General features: G+C 51.5%; 1 protein-coding gene across 9 annotated transcripts in view; it reads left to right on the forward strand.

The window, feature by feature from the left end:
- The window catches only part of LOC140394014 (inactive rhomboid protein 1-like), a 561,145-nt gene that overhangs the window by 400,733 nt on the left and 135,478 nt on the right, over positions 1 to 24,934 (forward strand). The window contains exon 1 of one of the 9 annotated variants that reach the window (XM_072480784.1): positions 209 to 422. The exons of the other annotated variants lie outside the window; for them this stretch is intronic. Within the exon in view, the coding sequence (XP_072336885.1) occupies positions 400 to 422 (23 nt within the window). The 5' untranslated portion in view covers positions 209 to 399. Of the gene's footprint in view, positions 1 to 208; positions 423 to 24,934 lie in introns of those variants that run through there. 9 annotated transcript variants of the gene reach the window in all.

Raw genomic sequence — 24,934 nt, forward strand, 5'->3', positions numbered from 1 at the left:
GTTTAAAAGCATGAATGCATTGGTTAAATGGCTCTTTGTTTTTACCACAAGAATCTATGGCATGCAAGTTAGAAAGGCACCATGTGACTTGTCAGGCGGGCCTTGCCTTTTTTCACATATGTTTTGCTATCTACACCAAAAGAGGCCAGCTCCTTTAGAGCTGCCGCCCTCAAAACGCCATCTGCAGTTACTCTTCTAAAGTCAGGCTAAAGAATAGTCCTGGAACAACTGGAACAGAGAGCGGCAGAACACAAAACTAGGATATTCTAACAGGGAATGAGCTGGAAAAAATTTTTGTGGATTGATGCAAAGTCTTGCTGTGCGGTGTAACTCGAAGGCATTTTAACAAAACAGTAACATAAGAACTTGGACAAGTCATGACATCTTTAGTGAGCTGGCATGTCATACCTAATACTCAGCAGGTACTGTAAATTACAGCTGTTTACTTTCTGCTGATTTAAAAAAAAAAGTCATTGAATGTGTAAACACCTAATATTTCGCTGTCCAGCATTCTGGTTTAAGTGTATGATCTTGTTTAATTCGATATTTTATCTTGAGTACAACTGCCTTTATACCTGCTCATTCTTGTTTCTTATACCATGAATAAATGATTGTGTTATTTTAATTGTGGGTTTAATGACAGAACGGATTTTTTGATTAAATATACAACCTGAATACCAGCAGCAGGGGCTGACGCTGGACTATGACCAGCAGCAAGGGCTGACGCTGGACTCTGACCAGCAGCCGGGGCTGACAGTGGACTGTGACCAGTAGCAAGGGCTGACGCTGGACTCTGACCAGCAGCAGGGGCTGAAGCTGGACTCTGACCAGCAGCCGGGGCTGATGCTGGACTGTGACCAGCAGCAGGGGCTGACGCTGGACTCTGACCAACAGCAGGGGCTGACGCTGGACTGTGACCAGCAGCAGGGGCTGACGCTGGACTGTGACCAGCAGCAGGGGCTGACGCTGGACTCTGACCAGTAGCAGGGGCTGACGCTGGACTCTGACCAGCAAAAGGGGCTGATGCTGGACTGTGACCAGCTGCAGCGGCTGACGCTGGACTCTGACCAACAGCAGGGGCCGACGCTGGACTCTGACCAGCAGCAGGGGCTGACGCTCGACTCTGACCAGCAGCAGGGGCTGACGCTCTACTCTGACCAGCAGCAGGGGCTGACGCTGGACTCTGACCAGCAGCTGGGGCTGACGCTGGACTCTGACCAGCAGCCGGGGCTGACGCGGGACTCTGACCAGCAGCAGGGGCTGACGCGGAACTCTGACCAGCAGCAGGGGCTGACGCGGGACTCTGACCAGCAGCAGGGGATGACGTGGGACTGTGACCAGCAGCAGGGGCTGACGCTGGGCTGTGACCAGCAGCAGGGTCTGACGCTGTACTGTGACCAGCAGCAGGGGCTGATGCTGGACTCTGACCAGCAGCAGGGGCTGGCGCTGGACTCTGACCAGCAGCAGGGGCTGACGCTGGACTCTGACCAGCAGCCGGGGCTGACGCGGGACTCTGACCAGCAGCAGGGGCTGACGCGGGACTCTGACCAGCAGCAGGGGCTGACGTGGGACTCTGACCAGCAGCAGGGCTGACGCTGGACTGTGACCAGCAGCAAGGGCTGACACTGGACTCTGACCAGCAACAGGGGCTGACGATGGACTCTGACCAACAGCAGGGGCTGACGCTGGACTCTAACCAGCAGCAGGGGCTGACGCTGGACTCTGACCAGCAGCAGGGGCTGACGCTGGACTCTGACCAGCAGCAGGGGCTGACGCTGGACTCTGACCAGCAGCAGGGGCTGACGCTGGACTCTGACCAGCAGCAGGGGTTGATGACCCTAGACTGTGACCAGCAGCAGGGGCCGACCCTGGACTCTGACCAGCAGCAGGGACTGGACCCAGGAATGTGACCAGCAGCAGGGACTGGACCCAGGACTGTGACCAGCAGCAGGGGCTGACGCTGGACTCTGACCAGCAGCAGGGGCTGACGCTGGACTCTGACCAGCAGCAGGGGATGATGACCCTGGACTGTGACCAGCAGCAGGGGATGATGACCCTGGACTGTGACCAGCAGCAGGGGCTGACGCTGGACTCTGACCAGCAGAAGGGGATGATGACCCTGGACTGTGACCAGCAGCAGGGGCTGACCCTGGACTCTGACCAGCAGCAGGGGCTTGACCCAGGACTGTGACCAGCAGCAGGGGCTCGACCCTGTACTCTGACCAGCAGCAGGGGATGATGATCCTGAACTGTGACCAGCAGCATGGGATGGTGACTCTGGACTGTGACCAGCAGCAGGGGCTGACGCTGGACTGTGACCAGCAGCAGGGGCTGACGCTGGACTCTGACCAGCAGCAGGGGCTGACGCTGGACTCTGACCAGTAGCAGGGGCTGACGCTGGACTCTGACCAGCAAAAGGGGCTGATGCTGGACTGTGACCAGCTGCAGCGGCTGACGCTGGACTCTGACCAACAGCAGGGGCCGACGCTGGACTCTGACCAGCAGCAGGGGCTGACGCTCGACTCTGACCAGCAGCAGGGGCTGACGCTCTACTCTGACCAGCAGCAGGGGCTGACGCTGGACTCTGACCAGCAGCTGGGGCTGACGCTGGACTCTGACCAGCAGCCGGGGCTGACGCGGGACTCTGACCAGCAGCAGGGGCTGACGCGGAACTCTGACCAGCAGCAGGGGCTGACGCGGGACTCTGACCAGCAGCAGGGGATGACGTGGGACTGTGACCAGCAGCAGGGGCTGACGCTGGGCTGTGACCAGCAGCAGGGTCTGACGCTGTACTGTGACCAGCAGCAGGGGCTGATGCTGGACTCTGACCAGCAGCAGGGGCTGGCGCTGGACTCTGACCAGCAGCCGGGGCTGACGCTGGACTCTGACCAGCAGCAGGGGCTGACGCGGGACTCTGACCAGCAGCAGGGGCTGACGCGGGACTCTGACCAGCAGCAGGGGCTGATGACCCTAGACTGTGACGAGCAGCAGGGGCTGACGCTGGACTCTGACCAGCAGCAGGGGCTGATGACCCTAGACTGTGACGAGCAGCAGGGGATGATGTGGGATTCTGACCAGCAGCAGGGGCTGACGCTCGACTCTGACCAGCAGCAGGGGTTGATGACCCTAGACTGTGACGAGCAGCAGGGGATGACGCGGGACTCTGACCAGCAGCAGGTGCTGACGCTGTACTCTGACCAGCAGCAGGGGCTGACGTGGGACTCTGACCAGCAGCAGGGCTGACGCTGGACTGTGACCAGCAGCAAGGGCTGACACTGGACTCTGACCAGCAACAGGGGCTGACGATGGACTCTGACCAACAGCAGGGGCTGACGCTGGACTCTGACCAGCAGCAGGGGCTGAAGCTGGACTCTGACCAGCAACAGGGGCTGACGCTGGACTCTGACCAGCAGCCGGGGCTGATGCTGGACTGTGACCAGCAGCAGGGGCTGACGCTGGACTCTGACCAACAGCAGGGGCTGACGCTGGACTGTGACCAGCAGCAGGGGCTGACGCTGGACTGTGACCAGCAGCAGGGGCTGACGCTGGACTCTGACCAGCAGCAGGGGCTGACGCTGGACTCTGACCAGTAGCAGGGGCTGACGCTGGACTCTGACCAGCAAAAGGGGCTGATGCTGGACTGTGACCAGCTGCAGCGGCTGACGCTGGACTCTGACCAACAGCAGGGGCCGACGCTGGACTCTGACCAGCAGCAGGGGCTGACGCTCGACTCTGACCAGCAGCAGGGGCTGACGCTCTACTCTGACCAGCAGCAGGGGCTGACGCTGGACTCTGACCAGCAGCTGGGGCTGACGCTGGACTCTGACCAGCAGCCGGGGCTGACGCGGGACTCTGACCAGCAGCAGGGGCTGACGCGGAACTCTGACCAGCAGCAGGGGCTGACGCGGGACTCTGACCAGCAGCAGGGGATGACGTGGGACTGTGACCAGCAGCAGGGGCTGACGCTGGGCTGTGACCAGCAGCAGGGTCTGACGCTGTACTGTGACCAGCAGCAGGGGCTGATGCTGGACTCTGACCAGCAGCAGGGGCTGGCGCTGGACTCTGACCAGCAGCCGGGGCTGACGCTGGACTCTGACCAGCAGCAGGGGCTGACGCGGGACTCTGACCAGCAGCAGGGGCTGACGCGGGACTCTGACCAGCAGCAGGGGCTGATGACCCTAGACTGTGACGAGCAGCAGGGGCTGACGCTGGACTCTGACCAGCAGCAGGGGCTGATGACCCTAGACTGTGACGAGCAGCAGGGGATGATGTGGGATTCTGACCAGCAGCAGGGGCTGACGCTCGACTCTGACCAGCAGCAGGGGTTGATGACCCTAGACTGTGACGAGCAGCAGGGGATGACGCGGGACTCTGACCAGCAGCAGGTGCTGACGCTGTACTCTGACCAGCAGCAGGGGCTGACGTGGGACTCTGACCAGCAGCAGGGCTGACGCTGGACTGTGACCAGCAGCAAGGGCTGACACTGGACTCTGACCAGCAACAGGGGCTGACGATGGACTCTGACCAACAGCAGGGGCTGACGCTGGACTATGACCAGCAGCCGGGGCTGACGCTGGACTCTGACCAACAGCCGGGGCTGACGCTGGACTGTGACCAGCAGCAGGGACTGGACCCAGGACTGTGACCAGCAGCAGGGACTGGACCCAGGACTGTGACCAGCAGCAGGGGCTGATGCTGGACTCTGACCAGCAGCAGGGGCTGACGCTGGACTCTGAGCAACAGCAGGGGCTGACGCTGGACTGTGACCAGCAGCAGGGGCTGACGCTGGACTCTGACCAGCAGCAGGGGCTGACGCTGGACTCTGACCAACAGCCGGGGCTGACGCTGGACTGTGACCAGCTGCAGCGGCTGACGCTGGACTCTGACCAACAGCCGGGGCTGACGCTCGACTCTGACAAGCAACAGGTGCTGATGCTCTACTCTGACCAGCAGCAGGGGCTGACGCTGGACTCTGACCAGCAGCAGGGGCTGACGCTGGACTCTGACCAGCAGCCGGGGCTGACGCGGGACTCTGACCAGCAGCAGGGGCTGACGCGGGACTCTGACCAGCAGCAGGGGCTGACGTGGGACTCTGACCAGCAGCAGGGCTGACGCTGGACTGTGACCAGCAGCAAGGGCTGACACTGGACTCTGACCAGCAACAGGGGCTGACGATGGACTCTGACCAACAGCAGGGGCTGACGCTGGACTCTAACCAGCAGCAGGGGCTGACGCTGGACTCTGACCAGCAGCAGGGGCTGACGCTGGACTCTGACCAGCAGCAGGGGCTGACGCTGGACTCTGACCAGCAGCAGGGGCTGACGCTGGACTCTGACCAGCAGCAGGGGTTGATGACCCTAGACTGTGACCAGCAGCAGGGGCCGACCCTGGACTCTGACCAGCAGCAGGGACTGGACCCAGGAATGTGACCAGCAGCAGGGACTGGACCCAGGACTGTGACCAGCAGCAGGGGCTGACGCTGGACTCTGACCAGCAGCAGGGGATGATGACCCTGGACTGTGACCAGCAGCAGGGGATGATGACCCTGGACTGTGACCAGCAGCAGGGGCTGACGCTGGACTCTGACCAGCAGAAGGGGATGATGACCCTGGACTGTGACCAGCAGCAGGGGCTGACCCTGGACTCTGACCAGCAGCAGGGGCTTGACCCAGGACTGTGACCAGCAGCAGGGGCTCGACCCTGTACTCTGACCAGCAGCAGGGGATGATGACCCTGAACTGTGACCAGCAGCATGGGATGGTGACTCTGGACTGTGACCAGCAGCAGGGGCTGATCCTGGACTCTGACCAGCATCAGACGCTAGACTCTGACCAGCAGCAGGGGCCAACACTGGTCCCTGACCAGCAGCATGTCTTTCTAATGAATGGCTGTCTAACAATTGTTTCTTCACTTTGTTGTCTGTATGTTTATTGTAATTGATTCAATGCTACCATTGTCAAAAGTTGAAGTTACTTAATGAATAAACAGTTTTAATGAGAGTTCCAAACTTTTTGCATAACAAATGTACAATACTTCTGTAGATTGAAAAATGGGCATTTAAAGGAATAATAGAACATTTAAAGGAAGAAAGATAAACATTGAATAGTTTGGCAAACCCTTAATTGCAAAGTAACTGTGCCTTAAAGCTATTTAATATTTAAAGGAATGCCTGAAACTTTGTATTTGAAAAGGACAATTGGGAGATTTTGCTTCTCTGCCGATTTCAACTTCTGAAGATGGGGGATTTTGCTCGGGTAAAGTTATCCCAGTGCCAGGTGACATCCAATACCTCACCAGGTGACCATTATTCATTTGGCAAGCAGTTTGGCCATAGGAAGCTCCTAGTCTCCAAGCAGAGCCTCCTAATCTGCCTCCTGTGATCAACCGACAGCCATGTGCCAGAATTGCCAACTGAAATCCCTGACCAGTGCTCCTATCGATTATTCTGCCCCTCTCTTAGGGATTCCGAGGTTAACCGAGTCAGTGATTGAATGGGAATGTCTTCTGACTCTATGGTTCAGCTTGTCAAATGATTACATTTTTACGCAGTTGCTGTGCAATTTGAGCATCGTTAATAGTATGACAGGGTTTTATTGTTGTCTTCATCTGTCTTATTTTAATAGCGTGAAAACCAGATTGCCTTTCTTTTGTACGCTTAATTCACTGTGAGCTCGTTGGAGCTGCGTTTACACTTAATTGTTTCCAGTTAAAAAACGGATGCTCAGGTGTTCACCCTGCTGACATGATGGGGCAGGTGTTAGAGCCCAAGGGCGGCACAGGAATAGCTGTGCTCGCAGTTCAAATGGGTGAGTTGCATTCTTGAAGTTCCTGATTTCAATTGGCACCATGTTGAGGGGACAAGCCTTTTGGCATGGCAGCAGTGTAAACGGTGTGCCAACATCTCAGCCCACCTGTGCCCAGAGTGAAGTGGCACTGACCATATTCAGCATTTTATTAACATGTCATTTTGTAAGGTATGGCTGGACCAGCATTTATTGCCCATCCTAAATTTCCCCTTGAGAAACATGGTGGTGAGCTGCCTCTTAAACCGCTGCAGCCCATGTGGGTGTAGGTACTCTCAGAATGCTCTTGGGGGGGGCGGGGGGGAGTTCCAGGATTTTGACCCAGCGACAGTGAAGGAATGGCGACATATTTCCAAGACATGATGGTGTGAAGCTTGAAAGGGAACTGCAAGTGGGCGGCGTTAACTTTTTGTTTCTGGCATGGCAAGAACAAAGCAACTTCCTGAGGTGGCTATCTAGGTGGATGGGGGCATTAGGACCACCTCAGTCGCACTGACTAGGACCCCTCAGTCATACTACAAAGTTGCTGGAGTTTGGCTGCTGCCAGTTGCTGCACTATATTATAGATATAACATTACTCTCAAATTGCTGCTGTTAAAGGAATATTTCTGTGCCCACCCCACCCCCCTTCATGTTCCCTCATGTAACTGCTTCCACTTTTAAAACTGTTTACTTTTGTCGGGTCACATACAAACTGCCAGGTGACAGGAGTCCTCGGGTACCTCACTCAAGTAGTTCACACTTTCATCATAATGTGAACCTAATGTTACCAGCAATCTTTTCAACCACAGAGCACAACACAGCCTGTCTCTGGCACGCACAAAAACAGCCTGTCTCCGGCACGCACAAACAGTTTTCAGCAGGGATGTCTGGATAATGTTAGAAATAAGAATGCTGGCTGATTTATGCTGTAATATATTCCTGCCCACACCCAAGCTCAGATATACGAGAGTGGCAATTGGACCCCCCCCCCCAACTGCCAAATCCATTCCAGGATTGAGATTATCTAACAGCACAGTATGGGAATTGTATCTTTGAGCTTTCTGTAATGCCCCATGAGATACAGTGGCTGTTGAGAGATTTTGTTTCTCTGCCGATTTCAACTTCTGAAGATGGGGGATTTTGCTCGGGTAAAGTTATCCCAGTGCCAGGTGACATCCAATACCTCACCAGGTGACCAACTAAGGAATTTACTAAGGAATCACATCAGAAACATTTAGTATAGCATAATATTGCTCCTTTTAAAACTTAGTACTTTAAAATGGAGAGTACTCCTCCAGTATGAACATAGGAGTAGGCCATTCGGCCCATCGAGCCTGCTCTGCCATTCGATTAAAATCACCATGGTTGAGCATCGGGGCAGCATGGTGGCGCAGTGGGTTAGCACTGCAGTCTCACGGCGCCGAAGTCCCAGGTTCGATCCCGGCTCTGGATCACTGTCCGGGTGGAGTTTGCACGTTCTCCCCATGTTTGCGTGGGTTTCGCCCCCACAACACAAAGATGTGCAGGGTAGGTGGATTGGCCATGCTAAATTGCCCTTTAATTTGAAAAAAATAATTGGGTGTATCATGGTTGAGCATCTATCCTTTAACACCACTCTCCCATGCTATCCCCATATCTCTCAGTGCCATTAGTATCTAGAAATCTAGTGATTTCTCCCTTGAGCATGTTCAATGAGCCTCTGCAGCTCTCCGAAGATTTGAGTGAAGCAATTCCTCCTTGCATGAGTCTTAAAATGCCTGCTGTTTACGGTGTCCCTTGTTCTAGCATCACCAGCCAGGGGAGCACCCTATCCACATCTTCCCTGTCATACCCGGTCCGAAGTTTATAACTTCAATGAAATCACCTCTCATTCTTCAAAACCTGAGAGAATACAGGCCCAATTTCCTCGATCCCTCAACAAACAAAGAACAAAGAAATGTACAGCACAGGAACAGGCCCTTCGGCCCTCCAAGCCCGTGCCGACCATACTGCCCGACTAAACTACAATCTTCTACACTTCCTGGGTCCGTATCCTTCTATTCCCATCCTATTCATATATTTGTCAAGATGCCCCTTAAATGTCCCTATCGTCCCTGCTTCCACTACCTCCTCCGGTAGTGAGTTCCAGGCACCCACTACCCTCTGCGTAAAAAAACTTGCCTCGTACATCTACTCTAAACTTTGCCCCTCTCACCTTAAACCTATGCCCCCTAGTAATTGACCCCTCTACCCTGGGGAAAAGCCTCTGACTATCCACTCTGTCTATGCCCCTCATAATTTTGTATACCTCTATCAGGTCGCCCCTCAACCTCCTTCGTTCCAGTGAGAACAAACCGAGTTTATTCAATCGCTCCTCATAGCTTATGCCCTCCATACCAGGCAACATTCTGGTAAATCTCTTCTGCACCCTCTCTAAAGCCTCCACATCCTTCTGGTAGTGTGGCGACCAGAATTGAACACTATACTCCAAGTGTGGCCTAACTAAGGTTCTATACAGCTGCAACATGACTTGCCAATTCTTATACTCAATGCCCCGGCCAATGAAGGCAAGCATGCCGTATGCCTTCTTGACTACCTTCTCCACCTGTGTTGCCCCTTTCAGTGACCTGTGGACCTGTACTCCTAGATCTCTTTGACTTTCAATACTCTTGAGGGTTCTACCATTCACTGTATATTCCCTACCTGCATTAGCCCTTCCAAAATGCATTACCTCACATTTGTCCGGATTAAACTCCATCTGCCATCTCTCCGCCCAAGTCTCCAGACAATCTAAATCCTGCTGTATCCTCAGACAGTCCTCATCGCTATCCGCAATTCCACCAACCTTTGTGTCGTCTGCAAACTTACTAATCAGACCAGTTACATTTTCCTCCAAATCATTTATATATACTACAAAGAGCAAAGGTCCCAGCACTGATCCCTGTGGAACACCACTGGTCACAGCCCTCCAATTAGAAAAGCATCCCTCCATTGCTACCCTCTGCCTTCTATGGCCTAGCCAGTTCAGTATCCACCTTGTCAGTTCACCCCTGATCCCGTGTGACTTCACCTTTTGTACTAGTCTACCATGAGGGACCTTGTCAAAGGCCTTACTGAAGTCCATATAGACAACATCTACTGCCCTACCTGCATCAATCATCTTAGTGACCTCCTCGAAAAACTCTATCAAGTTAGTGAGACACGACCTCCCCTTCACAAAACCGTGCTGCCTCTCACTAATACGTCCACTTGCTTCCAAATGGGAGTAGATCCTGTCTCGAAGAATTCTCTCCAGTAATTTCCCTACCACTGAAGTAAGGCTCACCGGCCTGTAGTTCCCGGGATTATCCTTGCTACCCTTCTTAAACAGAGGAACAACATTGGCTATTCTCCAGTCCTCCGGGACATCCCCTGAAGACAGCGAGGATCCAAAGATTTCTGTCCTCCTCGTAAAACAATCACACAATCTCAGGGATTTGCCTGGTGATCCTCTGTTGCACTCTCTCTAGGGCGAGTATAACCTTCTTTCGAAAAGGAGACCAAAACTGTCCACAGTACTCCAGATGCAGTCTCACCAAGGTTCTGTATAATTGCAGTAAGACGCCTTCACTCTTGCACTTAAATTCACCCAGATCCATTTGGACACCAACACTTTGCAAACTTACCATTTATGAAATGCTCTGTCTTTCTGTTCATTCTACCAAAATGGCACCATACTTGTGCCTATGATTCTCATGGTCTTATTGAATCCCTCGTGCAGAAGGCGGTCATTCGGCCCAACGGGTCTTCACCGACTCTCCGAAAGAGCACCCTACCTAGGCCCAACTCTTTTTTTTTTTAATTCTCCTTTTTCACATTTTTTCCCACTTTTACATCCATCAACAATAAACAATAATCAGTAAGATATGTCAGTCCCCATAATAACAACGATCCCATCTACCCACCAACCCCCAAACCTAAACCCGCATGTTTACATAAACAAATGACAAAAAGGAATCAGGGATTACCCGTAGTCACCCTTAATCTTACACAGCTCCCCCTCCCCCGTCCCACCCACTCACCCACCCCTGGTCTCCAGCTCCTCCGGTCCACTGCCTCTTGTAAAACTTCTCCTCCCAACCTCGGTTCTTTCCCCCCAACTTTCCACCCCAGCTAGACCACTCGGACTCTGTTCAGCCAGGCTCCGATGGCTGCAGCCCCTCCCCCCATCTCACTCCCGTTCACTGGCCGGCTTAAACCGGCCAGCGTGGAGGCCCCCGCCCGGGTCCCTTTCCCCCTTGCCCGGCCCTAGGAAAGCCCAAAGATTCCCCTTTTAGGACACAAACCTACACCCCAAAGAACCCTCATTTCGAGTGAAAGTCCCATCCCTTCCCTTGTCCAAATATATACCACATTGGCTCCTTTAGTCTCTACACCCGCGCGCAGTGATACAAAAAAGAAGAAAATACAGTCATGAGGTTACATCGGCACATGGCCATTCCTCAATTTGTCAGTTCTGCCACAGTCCTTCTGCTTTCGCAAACTCCTCCGCTGCTTCCGCCGTTCCAAAATAAAAGTCCCTGAGCTTGTAAGTCACCCTCAGCTTCGCTGGATATACAATGCCGCACCGCACCTTGCTAATGTACAGTGCCCTCTTCACCCGGTTGAAGGCAGCCCGCCTCCTTGCCAGCTCCACCGTAAAGTCCTGGTATACAAGTATACCAGCTCCAGCCCACTTCACCACTCGCTTCTGCTTGGCCCAGCTCAGGACCTTCTCCTTCACACTGTACCTACGGAAGCACAGAGTCACTGCCCTTGGCAGCTCACTCGCCTTTGGTACAGGCCTCCACGACCGATGAACCCGATCCAGTTCATATCGGGAGGGATCCTCCCACTCCCCCAATAGTTTTGCCAGCATCGCGGCAAAATACTCAGTCGGCTTCGGTCCTTCAACTCCTTCGGGCAGCCCCACAACCCTCAAATTCTGTCGCCTGGATCTGTTTTCCAGGTCTTCCATTTTTCCTCGCAGATCCTTGTTAGTGTCCATCACCTTCCGCATCTCTTTCCCCATCGAGGCAAGTTGATCACCGTGCTGCAATAACGTCTCCTCCACTTCTTTCAGCGCTTCCCCTTGCTCTCGCACCTCCGCCACTGCGCTCGCCAACTCCGTCCTCACCGGGGAAACCGCCTCCTCCACCAGCACATTCAAAACCTCCCTCATCTCCTTCATCACCGTCTCCATGCATTTCGCAATCTGCGCCAACTGCTTTTCAAATTCCGCAGCCATCACCTTAGTTATTTCTTCAGCCGTAAGCAGTGTGGCCTTCCCTGGTGCTCCAGCCGCCATTTTCCTTGGTGACCCCGCGGTGACCTTTCCACTCCCCGACGGACCTTCAGCTGTTTTTTTTCCGGCCGTTTTCTTGCTCACCCTCGACATTTTTCTTTGGGGTTTTTTTCCCTCCTGTGCCTTCACTGTGCCTCCTCCGTGCCTTCTCCCTGCTTCTGTCGCCTCCGTGGACCCTGGGACCGGGCTTAAAGCCCAGAAAGTGCCATTCCCGAATGGGAGCCCTACATTGTGCGGCGGCCGCCTCCCGCCCGTTGTCACCGGAAGTGAGCTCCATAAACTCTTAACCTTTGGACACCTAAAGGGCAATATTGGCATAGCCAATCCTACTAACCTGCAGATCTTTGGACTGTGGGAGGAAACCGGAACACCCAGAGGAAACCCTCGCAGACACGGGGAGAACGAGGTTCCAACAGTTACAACCAGCTGGCACTGGTGTTAGCAGTGATTTTCAGCTGCTTCCGACTCTCTTTCTGGGGATTTCCCACTGGAGTTGGAGCAGGTAATGAGTGGAATCTCACAGACATGTCGGGAAGTTAGATGCTCCCCTTAATGCTCATGGCTACAAAGTCAGTGGGAGTGGAAAAGCGATTCTCGCACCCAATGTTTCCCCAACCACGGTAGCACAGTGGTTAGCACAGTTGCTTCACAGTTCCAGGGACCCGGGTTCAATTCCAGGCTTGGGTCACTGTCTGTGCGGAGTCTGCACATTCTCGCCGTGTCTGCGTGGGTTTCCTCTGGGTGCTCCGGTTTCCTCCCACAGTTCAAAGGTGTATGGGTTAGGTGGATTGGCCATGATAAATTGCCCTTAGTGTCCAAAAGGGTTACTGGGTTACGGGGATAGAGTGGAGGCGTGGGTTTAAGTAGGGTGCTCTTTCCAAGGGCCGGTGCAGACTCGATGGCCCGAATGGCCTCCTTCTGCACTGTAAATTCTATGATTCTATGAACCAGAGATGGTAATAAATGTACTCTAAGGGGGTGGCAAAGTGTTACTGTTTCCCAGACTCGACAAAAGCTGAAGTTAGACTAAAAAAAACTCTCTTATATTTTATGCCATGCTTGGTATGAATACAATGTTTCATGGTAAGTCGGTGAACTTTGTGGAATGCAGGCTCTGTAGCTTGCAGTGAAAGCTTTGCGTTCAACTGAGCTGAATTGAGCACAGGGGTACTCTGGTTCTCCAATGACGCCAGTGCAGCAGAATGGAATCCCCCTTGCCCCATGGCTTCAAACTAGAAACTGAGTCATTTCCTGATATTTGAACAATTTTGAGAGCGCGGACACACCGTGTATTCAGGGACAAATTGAGCTAATGAAGACTGTTCGCAGCCTGTTTATCTCCCAAGTTGAATTTCTGAACCCGTGGTCACACCCTCATCAGGACTGCCTACTTTTTCCTCTGATACCATTTGACACTGATGGACCCCCATGCATGATTAACTAGGAAGGTTAAAGATGGTATCAAACTTAAAAAGCATATAATTGTGCAAAATTAGGTGGCAGGTCAGAAGATTGGACAGCATATAGGGAATGGTAAAGGATGATTAAAAGATTAATAAGGAAGGAAAAATGTGAGTACGTGAGAAAGCCAGTCAGAAATATAGAAACAGTTTGAGATTTGATAAATATTTAAAAAAGAATAGAGTTAACAAACTGAGCTTTGGTCCTGTAGAAAGTGAGCGTGGAGAATTGATAATGGAAGACAAGGCGATGGCAGATAAACGGAACAGTATTTTGCATCAGTCTTCACTAGAGAATGCAAGTAACATCCAGGAGCAGCTATAAATGGAAATGGAAGGGTGGGGAAAAACTCTGGAAAATAGTCACCAGAGAAGTGTTGTTGAGTAAACTGTTGGTGCTGCATATTGATAAGAGCCCAGGTCCTATTCTAGGGTCTAAAAAGAAGTGGCTTGTGCAATAGTTGATGCATTGGCTTTAATTTTCCAAAGCTGAAAAATGAAACGAAATGAAATGAAATGAAAATCGCTTATTGTCACAAGTAGGCTTCAATAAAGTAACTGTGAAAAGCCCCTAGTCGCCACATTCCGGCGTCTGTTCAGGGAGGCTGGTACGGGAAGCTTTGTAGATTCCGGAAGATACCATTAGATTGGGAGATAAAAAACGTAACGCTATAATTTAAAAGGAGAGGGAGACAAAGCGGGAAACTACAGGCCAGTTAGCTTAATATCTGTCGTAGGGAAAATGTTAGAAGCTATTCCTAAAGTTATAACTGGACACTTGGATAAGTTCAAGGTAAATCAGGCAGAGTCAACTTGGTGTGTGAAAGGGAAATCACGTTTAGCCAACTTATTGGAGGGACTAACCTCTGCTGTGGATAAAGGGGAACCAATAGATGTACTGTACTTAGGTTTTCAGAAGGCATTTGATAAAGCGCCATATAATCTTTATTAATGTCACAAGTAGGCTTACATTAACACTGCAATGAAGTTACTGTAAAAAATCCCCTAATCGCCACACTCCGACGCCTGTTCGGGTATACCGTGGGAGAATTCAGAATGTTCAAATCACCTAACAAGCACATCTTTTGGGACTTGTGGGAGGAAACCGGATGAATGATGTGGTGACACTGGAGGTAGTTCAGAGGAGGTTCACCAGATTGATTCTGGGGATGAAAGGATTCACGCATGATGAGATATTGAACATTTCGACTTTCACTTGCTGGAGTTTAGAAGAATGAGAGGGGATCTGATCGAGGTATATAAAATACTAAGAGGGATTCATAGAATCATAGAATTTACAGTGCAGAAGGAGGCCATTCAGCCCATCAAGTCTGAACCAGCCCATGGAAAGAGGACCCCACCTAAGACCACACCTCCACCCAATCGTTTTGGACACTAAGGGCAATTTAGCATGGCCAATTCACCTAACCTGCACATCTTTGGACTGTGGGAGGAAACCAGAGCACCCCGAGGAAACCCACGCAGACACGGGGAGAAAGTACAAACTCCACACAGACAGTGACCCAAGCCGGGAACCGAACCTGGGATCCTGGAGCTGTGAAGCAACTGTGCTAACCATTGTGCTGTCGAGGATTGATAAAGTAGACATAGACCAAATGTTTCCCCTTATGGGGAAATCTAGAGCGAGAGGTCACCGATATAGTTGAGGCGTGGTAGATTTAAAACTGAGATGAGGAGGCACTACTACTCGCAGAGGGTGGTGAACTCGCAGCCCTATAGTGCGGCGGAGTCCAAATCATTAAATGGTTTCAAGAAGGAGTTAGATACATTTCTGATTTTAAAAAATGGGTTAAAAGGATATGGGGAACAAGCACGGAGGTGGATTTGAGAACAGGAAGAGATCAGCCATATCTGATTAAATAGTGGAGCAGGCTCTAGATGCTGAACTGCCTACTTCTTCTCCTAATACCTATTTTCCTATGAAAGTGCTTGCGGACTCACACCTGGGAGCAATCTGATTACATGGGAAGAAGGAGGGAGAGCTCAGAATACACTTCACCAATAATAACACAGAGTTTGCAAACAACTGCCAGTATAAATTAAATATCAGCGTGAAGAAAAAATATCCGTTAAGTCTGTTTCTGAAAAGGGCAGCATAGTGGCGCAGTGGTTAGCACTGCTGCTTCACGGTGCTGAGGACCCAGGTTCGATTTCGTCCCCGGGTCACTGTCCGTGTGGAGTGTCATGATATTCAAACACACACATCATGATGGACACACTAACAGGCAAATCAGAGTACACAACACCACAACCAATCACAGACAAGAACACCAACCACATAAAAAGCACGAGCACGACACCTGGAGGGCAGTAGGTCTGGGGAGAAGGAAGCATGAAAGAGCTGTTGAAACACCACAAGCAGGGAGCCCCCCACGTGCAGAGTGCAAAGACCAAGTTGTAAATAGCAAGTTTAAATAAACAAGTGTTGTACCATATGCAACTGTGTTGGCTCTTCTGTGTGTTAGAACACCCAACACCACATGGTACAGGAGTGGATCGATACCTGCCTACCAACCTGCCATTCTGGACATGGACCACACCGGCAAACCGCAGCCGATGCAAGTCACGGGGAACCTAGGCACCAACTGGAAGCTCTACAGGCAGCGATTTGACCTGTACATCCGTGCCACCGAAAAACAGAATGTCTCGGATGATTCGAAGATTGCAATGCTCCTCTTCTACGCAGGCCCCCACCCAAATGATGTCTTTAATTCACTGGTGTTCGAGGAAGGCGAAAACCAGGCCAAATATGACACGGTCATCCTCAAAATGGACCAGCACTTTCAAACTGAAGTAAACGAAACTTTCGAAAGATACATCTTTCAGCAACGCCTGCAAGGTAAGGAGGAGCTTTTTCAACCCTTTTTGACGCACCTCCGGATTCTAGCGCAGTCCTGCGGTTACGGCACCACCACAGAGTCCATGATCAGGGACCAGATTGTTTTTGGCGTTGCCTCCAGTGGCCTACGCCAGCAGCTTCTTAAAATAAAGAGCCTCACCTTAGCGTCTGCTGTGGAAGCCTGTGTCCTCCATGAAAATGCGACCTGCCGTTTTGCCCGATTTCAGGCGTCCGAGTTGGCACGGAGGGGGTCCCCAGCCGTCGAATCGGCAAGCCAGGCCGCCCACGACGTTGAACGCATCCAGGCCGTCGATTTCTTCCCGCCCCACGGCCCGGACGACAGCGGCCGCTTCCCGCGCTTTTCGCGGTCTCCCGCGCAGGTGCGCGCCAAGAATAACGGCCACAACGAGGGACGCACTGCGCAGGCGCGCCCACCGCAAGATCGCACTGCGCATGCGCAGTGGCGCAACGAACGCCGTGACGTCATGACGTGCAGCAAGTGTGGAGGTCTACACTTAAAAGGGCAATGTCCTGCAAAATACCAACAGTGCAACAGATGTGCCATGATAGGCCACTACGCAGCCCGCTGTCGTGCGGCTCAACCCATGGATCCGGCGCATCCTCGACAACCTCGCACACGAGTCAGGACCGTCCAGCCCACGCATCAAGACTTCCAGTTAAGTGATGCAGATGACCAGGATGACTTCAGAGTTGCCGTCATTGATGTCAACAAGGTCAATGCCATCAATCCAGACGATGAGTGGTGTGCCACCCTGACGGTCAACCGATCGCGCGTCGCCTTCCGTCTGGACACCGGCGCATCCGCCAACCTGATTGCTTACTCTGCAGTCCAGGCCATGAAGGTCAAACCACTCATCACACCATCCCGGCTTAAGATGGTTGACTATAACGGGAACGTTATCCCGTCCGTAGGATCTTGCCAGCTACAGGTGACTCACAAGAGGTACACGGCCACACTCCCCTTCGAAGTTGTGGGCTCATCAAAGGACTCGTTACTGGGCGCACAAGCGTGTAAGGTCCTTCACCTGGTACAGCGCATCATGTCTCTCTCTCCAGATGAGATATCCGACTTCCCGGATGCTGAGTTCCACGCGAATCTCCATTCCCTCCTCGCTCACAACCAGGAGGTTTTTGAAGGCATGGGGACATTGCCACACACGTACAAGATTCGACTCAGACCGGACGCCATCCCTGTCGTTCACGCACCTCGCAGGGTTCCTGCGCCTCTCAAAGACCGCCTCAAGGCACAACTGCAGATTCTTCAGGACCAAGGGGTCCTATCCAAGGTCACGGAGCCCACGCCATGGGTCAGCTCCATGGTCTGTGTAAAGAAGCCCTCTGGCGAGCTCCGTATATGTATAGATCCAAAAGATCTGAACAACAACATCATGCGGGAACACTATCCCATCCCAAAACGAGAAGACCTCACCAGCGAGATGGCGCGAGCCAACATATTCACTAAATTGGATGCGTCCAAAGGATTCTGGCAGATCCAACTGGACCCGGCCAGCCGAAGACTATGCACATTCAACACCCCTTTTGGCAGATTCTGCTACAACCGGATGCCATTCGGCATCATTTCGGCATCTGAAGTATTCCACCGCATTATGGAGCAGATGATGGAAGGCATCGAAGGGGTACGTGTATATGTGGACGATATCATCATTTGGTCCACCACTCCGCAGGAACACATGCATCGTCTTCGACGTGTCTTCACCCGCATACGGCAAAATGGCCTGCGTCTCAACCGTGCGAAGTGTGCTTTCGGCCAGACGGAGCTGAAATTCCTCGGGGACCACATCTCAAGGTCCGGGGTCCGTCCCGATGCAGACAAGGTTAGCGCCATCACAGCCATGCCACGACCGGCTGACAAGAAGGCTGTCTTAAGATTCCTGGGCATGGTCAACTTCCTTGGGAAGTTCATTCCCAACCTGGCTTCTCATACAACAAACATGCGCCATCTCGTAAAAAAATCGACGGAATTCAACTGGCACCAGTCGCATCAGCAGGAATGGGAGGAGCTCAAGCACAAACTGGTCACGGCACCAGTGCTGGCCTTCTTTGACGCGACTCGCCCTACAAAGATCTCAACAGACGCCAGCCAATCTGGTATTGGAGCGGTACTCCTGCAAAAAGACAGCACGTCATCATGGGCCCCGGTTGCGTATGCCTCACGAGCCATGACCCCTACCGAACAGCGCTACGCGCAAATCGAAAAAGAATGCCTGGGCTTGTTAACTGGACTGGACAAGTTCCACGACTATGTGTATGGCCTGCCACGATTCACGGTCGAAACTGACCACCGCCCCCTGGTCAACATCATTAACAAAGACCTGAACGACATGACTCCTCGCCTCCAGCGCATCTTACTCAAACTCAGGAGGTACGATTTTGAACTGATCTACACTCCGGGGAAGGAACTCATAGTGGCGGACACTCTTTCCCGAGCAGTGAGCACACCACCAGATGCGGAGGGGTTCGTGCGTCAAATTGAGGCACACGTGACTCTGACAGCAGCAAATATGCCAGCTGATGATCCTTGTCTGGCCCACATACGCGCAGAGACGGCGACTGACCCTCTGCTGCAGCGAGTGATGCGCCACATGACGGAAGGGTGGCTAAAAGGGCAGTGCCCCCAGTTTTACAATGTGCGAGATGATCTCACCAATATAGACGGGGTCCTTATGAAATCGCATAGGATCGTCATTCCACACAGTGTGCGCCAGATGATTCTTCGTCAACTACACGAAGGCCACTTGGGTGTCGAAAAATGCAGACGAAGGGCCCGGGCGGCGGTATATTGGCCGGGTATTAATGAAGACATAGCCAACATGGTGCTCAACTGCACAACCTGTCAGAGGTTTCAGCCGGCGCAACCTCCGGAAACACTTCTACCACACGAGATGGTGACGTCCCCCTGGGCGAAGGTGGGTGTTGACCTATTTCACGCGCTCGGCAGAGATTACATTGTTATTATAGACTACTTCTCAAACTACCCGGAAGTCATGCCTCTCCATGATCTGACGTCGTCCGCAGTCATTGGGGCCTGCAAGGAAACGTTTGCTCGCCATGGCATTCCAAGGACTGTCATGTCAGACAATGGACCTTGTTTTGCCAGCCGTGAATGGTCGTCCTTTGCCGCAGCATATGGTTTCACTCATGTGACATCCAGCCCTCTGCATCCACAATCGAACGGGAAGGCTGAAAAGGGTGTCCACATCGCAAAGCGGCTCCTGTGCAAGGCGGCTGATGCCGGATCGGACTTTAACCTTGCCTTGCTGGCCTATCGATCGGCCCCGTTATCCGCGGGCCTCTCGCCAGCGCAGCTACTAATGGGTCGCTCCCTCAGGACGACGGTACCTTCCGTCCTGGCACCGACAACAGACCATGAGGCGGTTCTTCGGGACATGCAACTGCAGCGTGATCGCCAGAAAGGTCGGTACGACACACGAGCGACGGACCTGCCCCCCCTGTCCTCCGGAGACAAAGTACGCGTCCATCAACCGTATGGTGGCTGGTCAGCACCGGCCGAAGTCCTCCGACAAGTGGCTCCCCGCTCGTTCCTGGTTCGCATGCCGGATGGTTCCGTGCGTCGCCGCAATCGGCGCGCCCTTCGCCGACTTCCACGTTCACAGCCACACAACACGCCAGATCCTCAACAGGCTTCCGAGGATGACTTTGTGGAGCTGCCGCACATCACGCCCTTTCCATCGCCACCCATGGCCATGCCTGCACAGCAGCCGGTGGTTCTTGATCCACCCTTAAGGCGGTCAACCCGAATTCGTCGCAAACCCATTAGAATGGACTTATAATACAGTTCATATGTTTAATAAGTTGGACAATTTTACATGATAACCTGTTGTTGTTTATCGTTCCAGATGTCGTCTGACTGGACAACTGTTCAAAATTTTTTTTCTTCTTCTCTCGTTCGCATTTCTGTTATGTTATGGTACAACTGGATTCATGTGACGCACTCGACATCGCCCCATGTACATAGTTCCGTCATAGACACATGCTGCACACGACACACACACACTCTTAGATGCACTCACGTCACGATCATATTTATTACCACGTAGGCACATATCTTTGTAAAAAGGGGGGATGTCATGATATTCAAACACACACATCATGATGGACACACTAACAGGCAAATCAGAGTACACAACACCACAACCAATCACAGACAAGAACACCAACCACATAAAAAGCACGAGCACGACACCTGGAGGGCAGTAGGTCTGGGGAGAAGGAAGCATGAAAGAGCTGTTGAAACACCACAAGCAGGGAGCCCCCCACGTGCAGAGTGCAAAGACCAAGTTGTAAATAGCAAGTTTAAATAAACAAGTGTTGTACCATATGCAACTGTGTTGGCTCTTCTGTGTGTTAGAACACCCAACACCACATGGAGTTTGCACATTCTCCCCCTGTCTGCGTGGGTCTCACCCCCACAACCCAAAGATGTGCAGGGTAGGTGGATTGGTCACGCTAAACTGCCCCTTAATTGGAAAAAAAATAATTGGGTACTCTAAATTTATATAAGAAAAAAAAGTATTTCTGAAAAATTAGTAATTTTGTGGGTTCATAGCATTTACAGTGCAGAAGGAAGCCATTCGGCCCATAGCGTCTACACTGGCCCTTGAATGAGCACCCTACATATGCCCACACCTCCACCCTGTCCCTGTAATCCCAACTAAACTACGGAACAATTTGTCATGGCCAATCCACCTAACCTGCACATCTTTGGACTGTGGGAGGAAACCTGAGAACCCGGAGGAAACTCACGCAGACACGGGGAGAATGTGCAGACTCCGCACAGTGACCCAAGCTGGGATTTGAACCCGGGTCCCTGGCGCTGTGAAGCAACTTTGCTGTGCTTTCGTGCCGCCTTAATTTATTATAAAGAATAAAGCTCAAGTTAGAGGGGGTAATATATTGGCATTGGTAGAAGATTGGCTGGCGCACAGGAAGCAGAGAGCAGGCTTGAATGGGTCTTTTTCAGGTGGGCAAAATGTAACGAGTTGTGTGCCACAGGGATCATAGATTATCATAGAATTTACAGTGCACAAGGAGGTCATTCGGCCCATCGAGTCTACGCCGGTTCTTGGAAAGAGCACCCTACCCAAGGTCAACACCTCCACCCTATACCTATAACCCAGTAACCCCACCCAACACGAAGGGCAATTTTGGACACGAAGGGCAATTTATCATGGGCAATCCACCTAACCTGCACATCTTTGGACTGTGGGAGGAAACCGGAGCACCCGAAGGAAACCCACGCAGACACGGGGAGAACGTGCAGACTCCGCACAGACAGTGAACCAAGCCGGAATCAAATCTGGGACCCTGGAGCTGTGAAGCAATTGTGCTATCCACAATGCTACCATGCTGCCCTGTTTCTTGTTCCGTTCTGGGATCTCAATTGTTTAGAATTTACATAAATTACTTTGATGAAGGGATTGAAGGGAAGATTGCCAAATTGAGTTCGCTGACAGCGGGACCCGAAGTCTATGGGACACCCGCTTGTAGATGCGACAGCTGGCCACGCGCAATTGATGAGGTGCTGGGCCCATCATGTGGTGCGGATGGGCAGGTGTATGATAACCCCACCTATCTCACAGGGTCAAAGGTCTGGGCACCATATTGAAAGGAATTCATTCATTCCCTGCAATCCAGCAGCACCAGTCTGGCTGTAAGAGTGGCTGCCTTGAGGCTGCAATGCCGCTAGCACTTTGCAGATCTACCCCCTCAGCCCCCAGATAACTGCAGAGGCTGCCATCACCTACTATTCTAATAGACAATATGCAGTCCTATGATGCCTCCCTGCAGTTTCTCCTCCAGTCCACAGAAGAATTGCGGGAGGTTTTGTTTCCTAGTGATGTCAGCAGAAGGTCCTCTCACCTTACCAAAGAATGTCTGACCAATGTGAAGCCCTCTCAGCCACACCATGGTCTCCTCCCACCTCATCCTGGACCTATTTCCAGAGGGCTCTTTGTTTTGTCGCAGCTATGTCCCTAGACACTCTCACTTGAGTGTCTGGAGCTACCACCCTGTAATTCTCCCTCCGCACACATCCCCCATCCTCATTTACCTTCCTCTGACCTGCCTTCTGTTATCCTAACACTCAGGACTTCACCATTGATCTTCCCTCTATAGTCCTGGATGACCTCATAATCATGTTTCACCTCCCACCTGTGGATATTGGAATTCCTGCTGTAGTCCAGCTTCCTCCCTCTTATCCCCCACAAGGTCTGATAGGCTCACCACAACCCACCCTCTGTCTAACGATCAGCCACGTCCCAATCTCTCTTATGCTGCCACCGCCCACACTCATCAATGCTTCTCACTCACAGCCCGACAAAGCTCCACAATAGAACAGCAGCTCCTCCTCCAACCGAACCCACCAGGAAGACTACCTCACCTGCTGCACTCCACCTTCAACTAGTCATGAACCTGAAAGCACGTGTTTCTCCTTCACAGCTGAGTTAATTACAAAAGATACCAGTTAATCTGGTGAAATGGTATTCCAATGAGTAAATAGGATCTGCTGTTACATTACAATTAGGTTCCGGCTGCTTGTTTGCTGTCGGGCAGTAGCTCAATCCGTCTTCAACTTGCCCCTAACCTTTTCCTGACTTTCATCCTGCCATCAGAAAGCTGACATTTTGCCTCCCGCATAATCAAATGCACCCGCCCACCCACCTACCTACTCACCATGTTACCCAGCACCAGATTCTCCTCATTGCTTGCAACACCAGCTCTCGTCTACAGTGCAAATAAATACGGAAGATTAAGACACACACAGTAGTCTTATTATTTATCTGACTACTAATCATGTTTTTAAAAAATTTAAAGTACCCAATTAATTTTTTCCAATTTAGGGGCATTTAGCGTGACACTGTGTCACCCCTCACCCCCTCTGGGGGACTCCTGGAATCTGCCACATCATAATTGAAGGTTCTTTTGTTTTTCTGCCTCCGGTGATAGTTCAGGCAGTGTCCTATTGGGCCCCCCTCCACCAACACCCCGACTCCCTCCCTCCCCACCACCCTCCTTTCCCCTCTCTCCCCACAGCCCACCTTCCTTTCCCTTCTGTTGATATAGAGGCGAGGGTATCTGGTCTCTCCAGCGCAAAGTTCAGTGTGTGTACCGTTTGATTTTTGTAGAAACATGTTGTGAACTGTTTCATTAATCAGAGTATCCCCCCCCCCATACATTAGTACTGAGGGGAGGGTACCCTGTTTCTCCAACACAAAATTAGTGTTTGTAATGTTTGGCCGTGTATATATTTTTTACTGTTTTAATAAAAAGATATGGCCAATCCACCTACCCTGCACATCTTTGGATTGTGGGGGTGAAACCCACGCAAACACGGAAAGAATGTGCAAACTGCACATGGGCAGTGATCCAGAGCCGGTATCAAACCTGGGACCTTGGTGCCGTAAGGCAGCAGTGCTAACCACTGTGCTGCCCACTAGTCATGTTTCCAGATTTTAATGTTATAGTGAGACAAGTCATAAACCTATTCCATAAATCATACAACTGACACTTAGAAGTATTTAACATAAGCAAACAAACCCATTTATATCAAGGTTAAGAGGAAACCTGTAAATGAGATTCAGGTTTCAGGATGTAGCCAAGTAGAAACTCTATGATAATAACCGTCTGTCCTTGTACAGTATCTTCACGCCCAGATTATTTAAAACTTAATAAGTAAATGATCTAACGTATAACAGCATTAATTCATTTATAATTACTCTATTAGGTTCTGATCACCCAACAGTCAGAAACTTAAACACTTCTAACAAGAGTTTAACAAGCTATCATCAATTGTATTTTATTATTTCTTGGAAATTGCTTAAAGCCGCAGTTAGTCGCAATTAGAGTCATCACAACAGAGAACCCATCAAGTCTACGTCAGCTCTGTGTCAAGCAATCCAGTCAGCCCCATTTTCCATGCTATTCCTGAGGTCCTGCAAGTTCATTTGCCTCAAGTGGCTATCCAATTTCCTTTTGAAATCATTCCTCCACCCTCGTAGGCGGCGAGTTCATTACCACTCGCAGTGGGGGGATAAATATTTCTTCCTCATATCCACTGCCATCACTTGTCCAAAAATCTTATATCTCTGTCCACTAGAGAGCTTGTACCCTCAGCTGATAGGAACTGTTTCCCCTTGCCTGCCTTAGCGAAGCCTGTCGTAAACTTCCATGCCTCAATCAATTGTCCCTCAATTTCCTTAGCTCCAAGGAGGATAACCCCAGCATCTCCAACCTAACTTGTAACTAAAATCCCTCATTCGTGGAATCATTCTGTTAAATCTCCCTTATACCCTTCTGCAAACATCCATCACATCACATTTCTCTCTTTTAAATTCCATATCTGCCATTTCTCTGCCTATTCTATGAGTGTATCTATGTTCTGTTGTAGTTCCTGGCACTTTCTTCTCGATCCCTCCCAATGGGAATTTCTCTTGCTTTCCTGAAGTAAGAGTATTTGAGGCTCCAG

The sequence above is a fragment of the Scyliorhinus torazame genome, chromosome 17 (assembly GCF_047496885.1).
Source record: "Scyliorhinus torazame isolate Kashiwa2021f chromosome 17, sScyTor2.1, whole genome shotgun sequence".
NCBI classification, from domain to species: domain Eukaryota; kingdom Metazoa; phylum Chordata; class Chondrichthyes; order Carcharhiniformes; family Scyliorhinidae; genus Scyliorhinus; species Scyliorhinus torazame.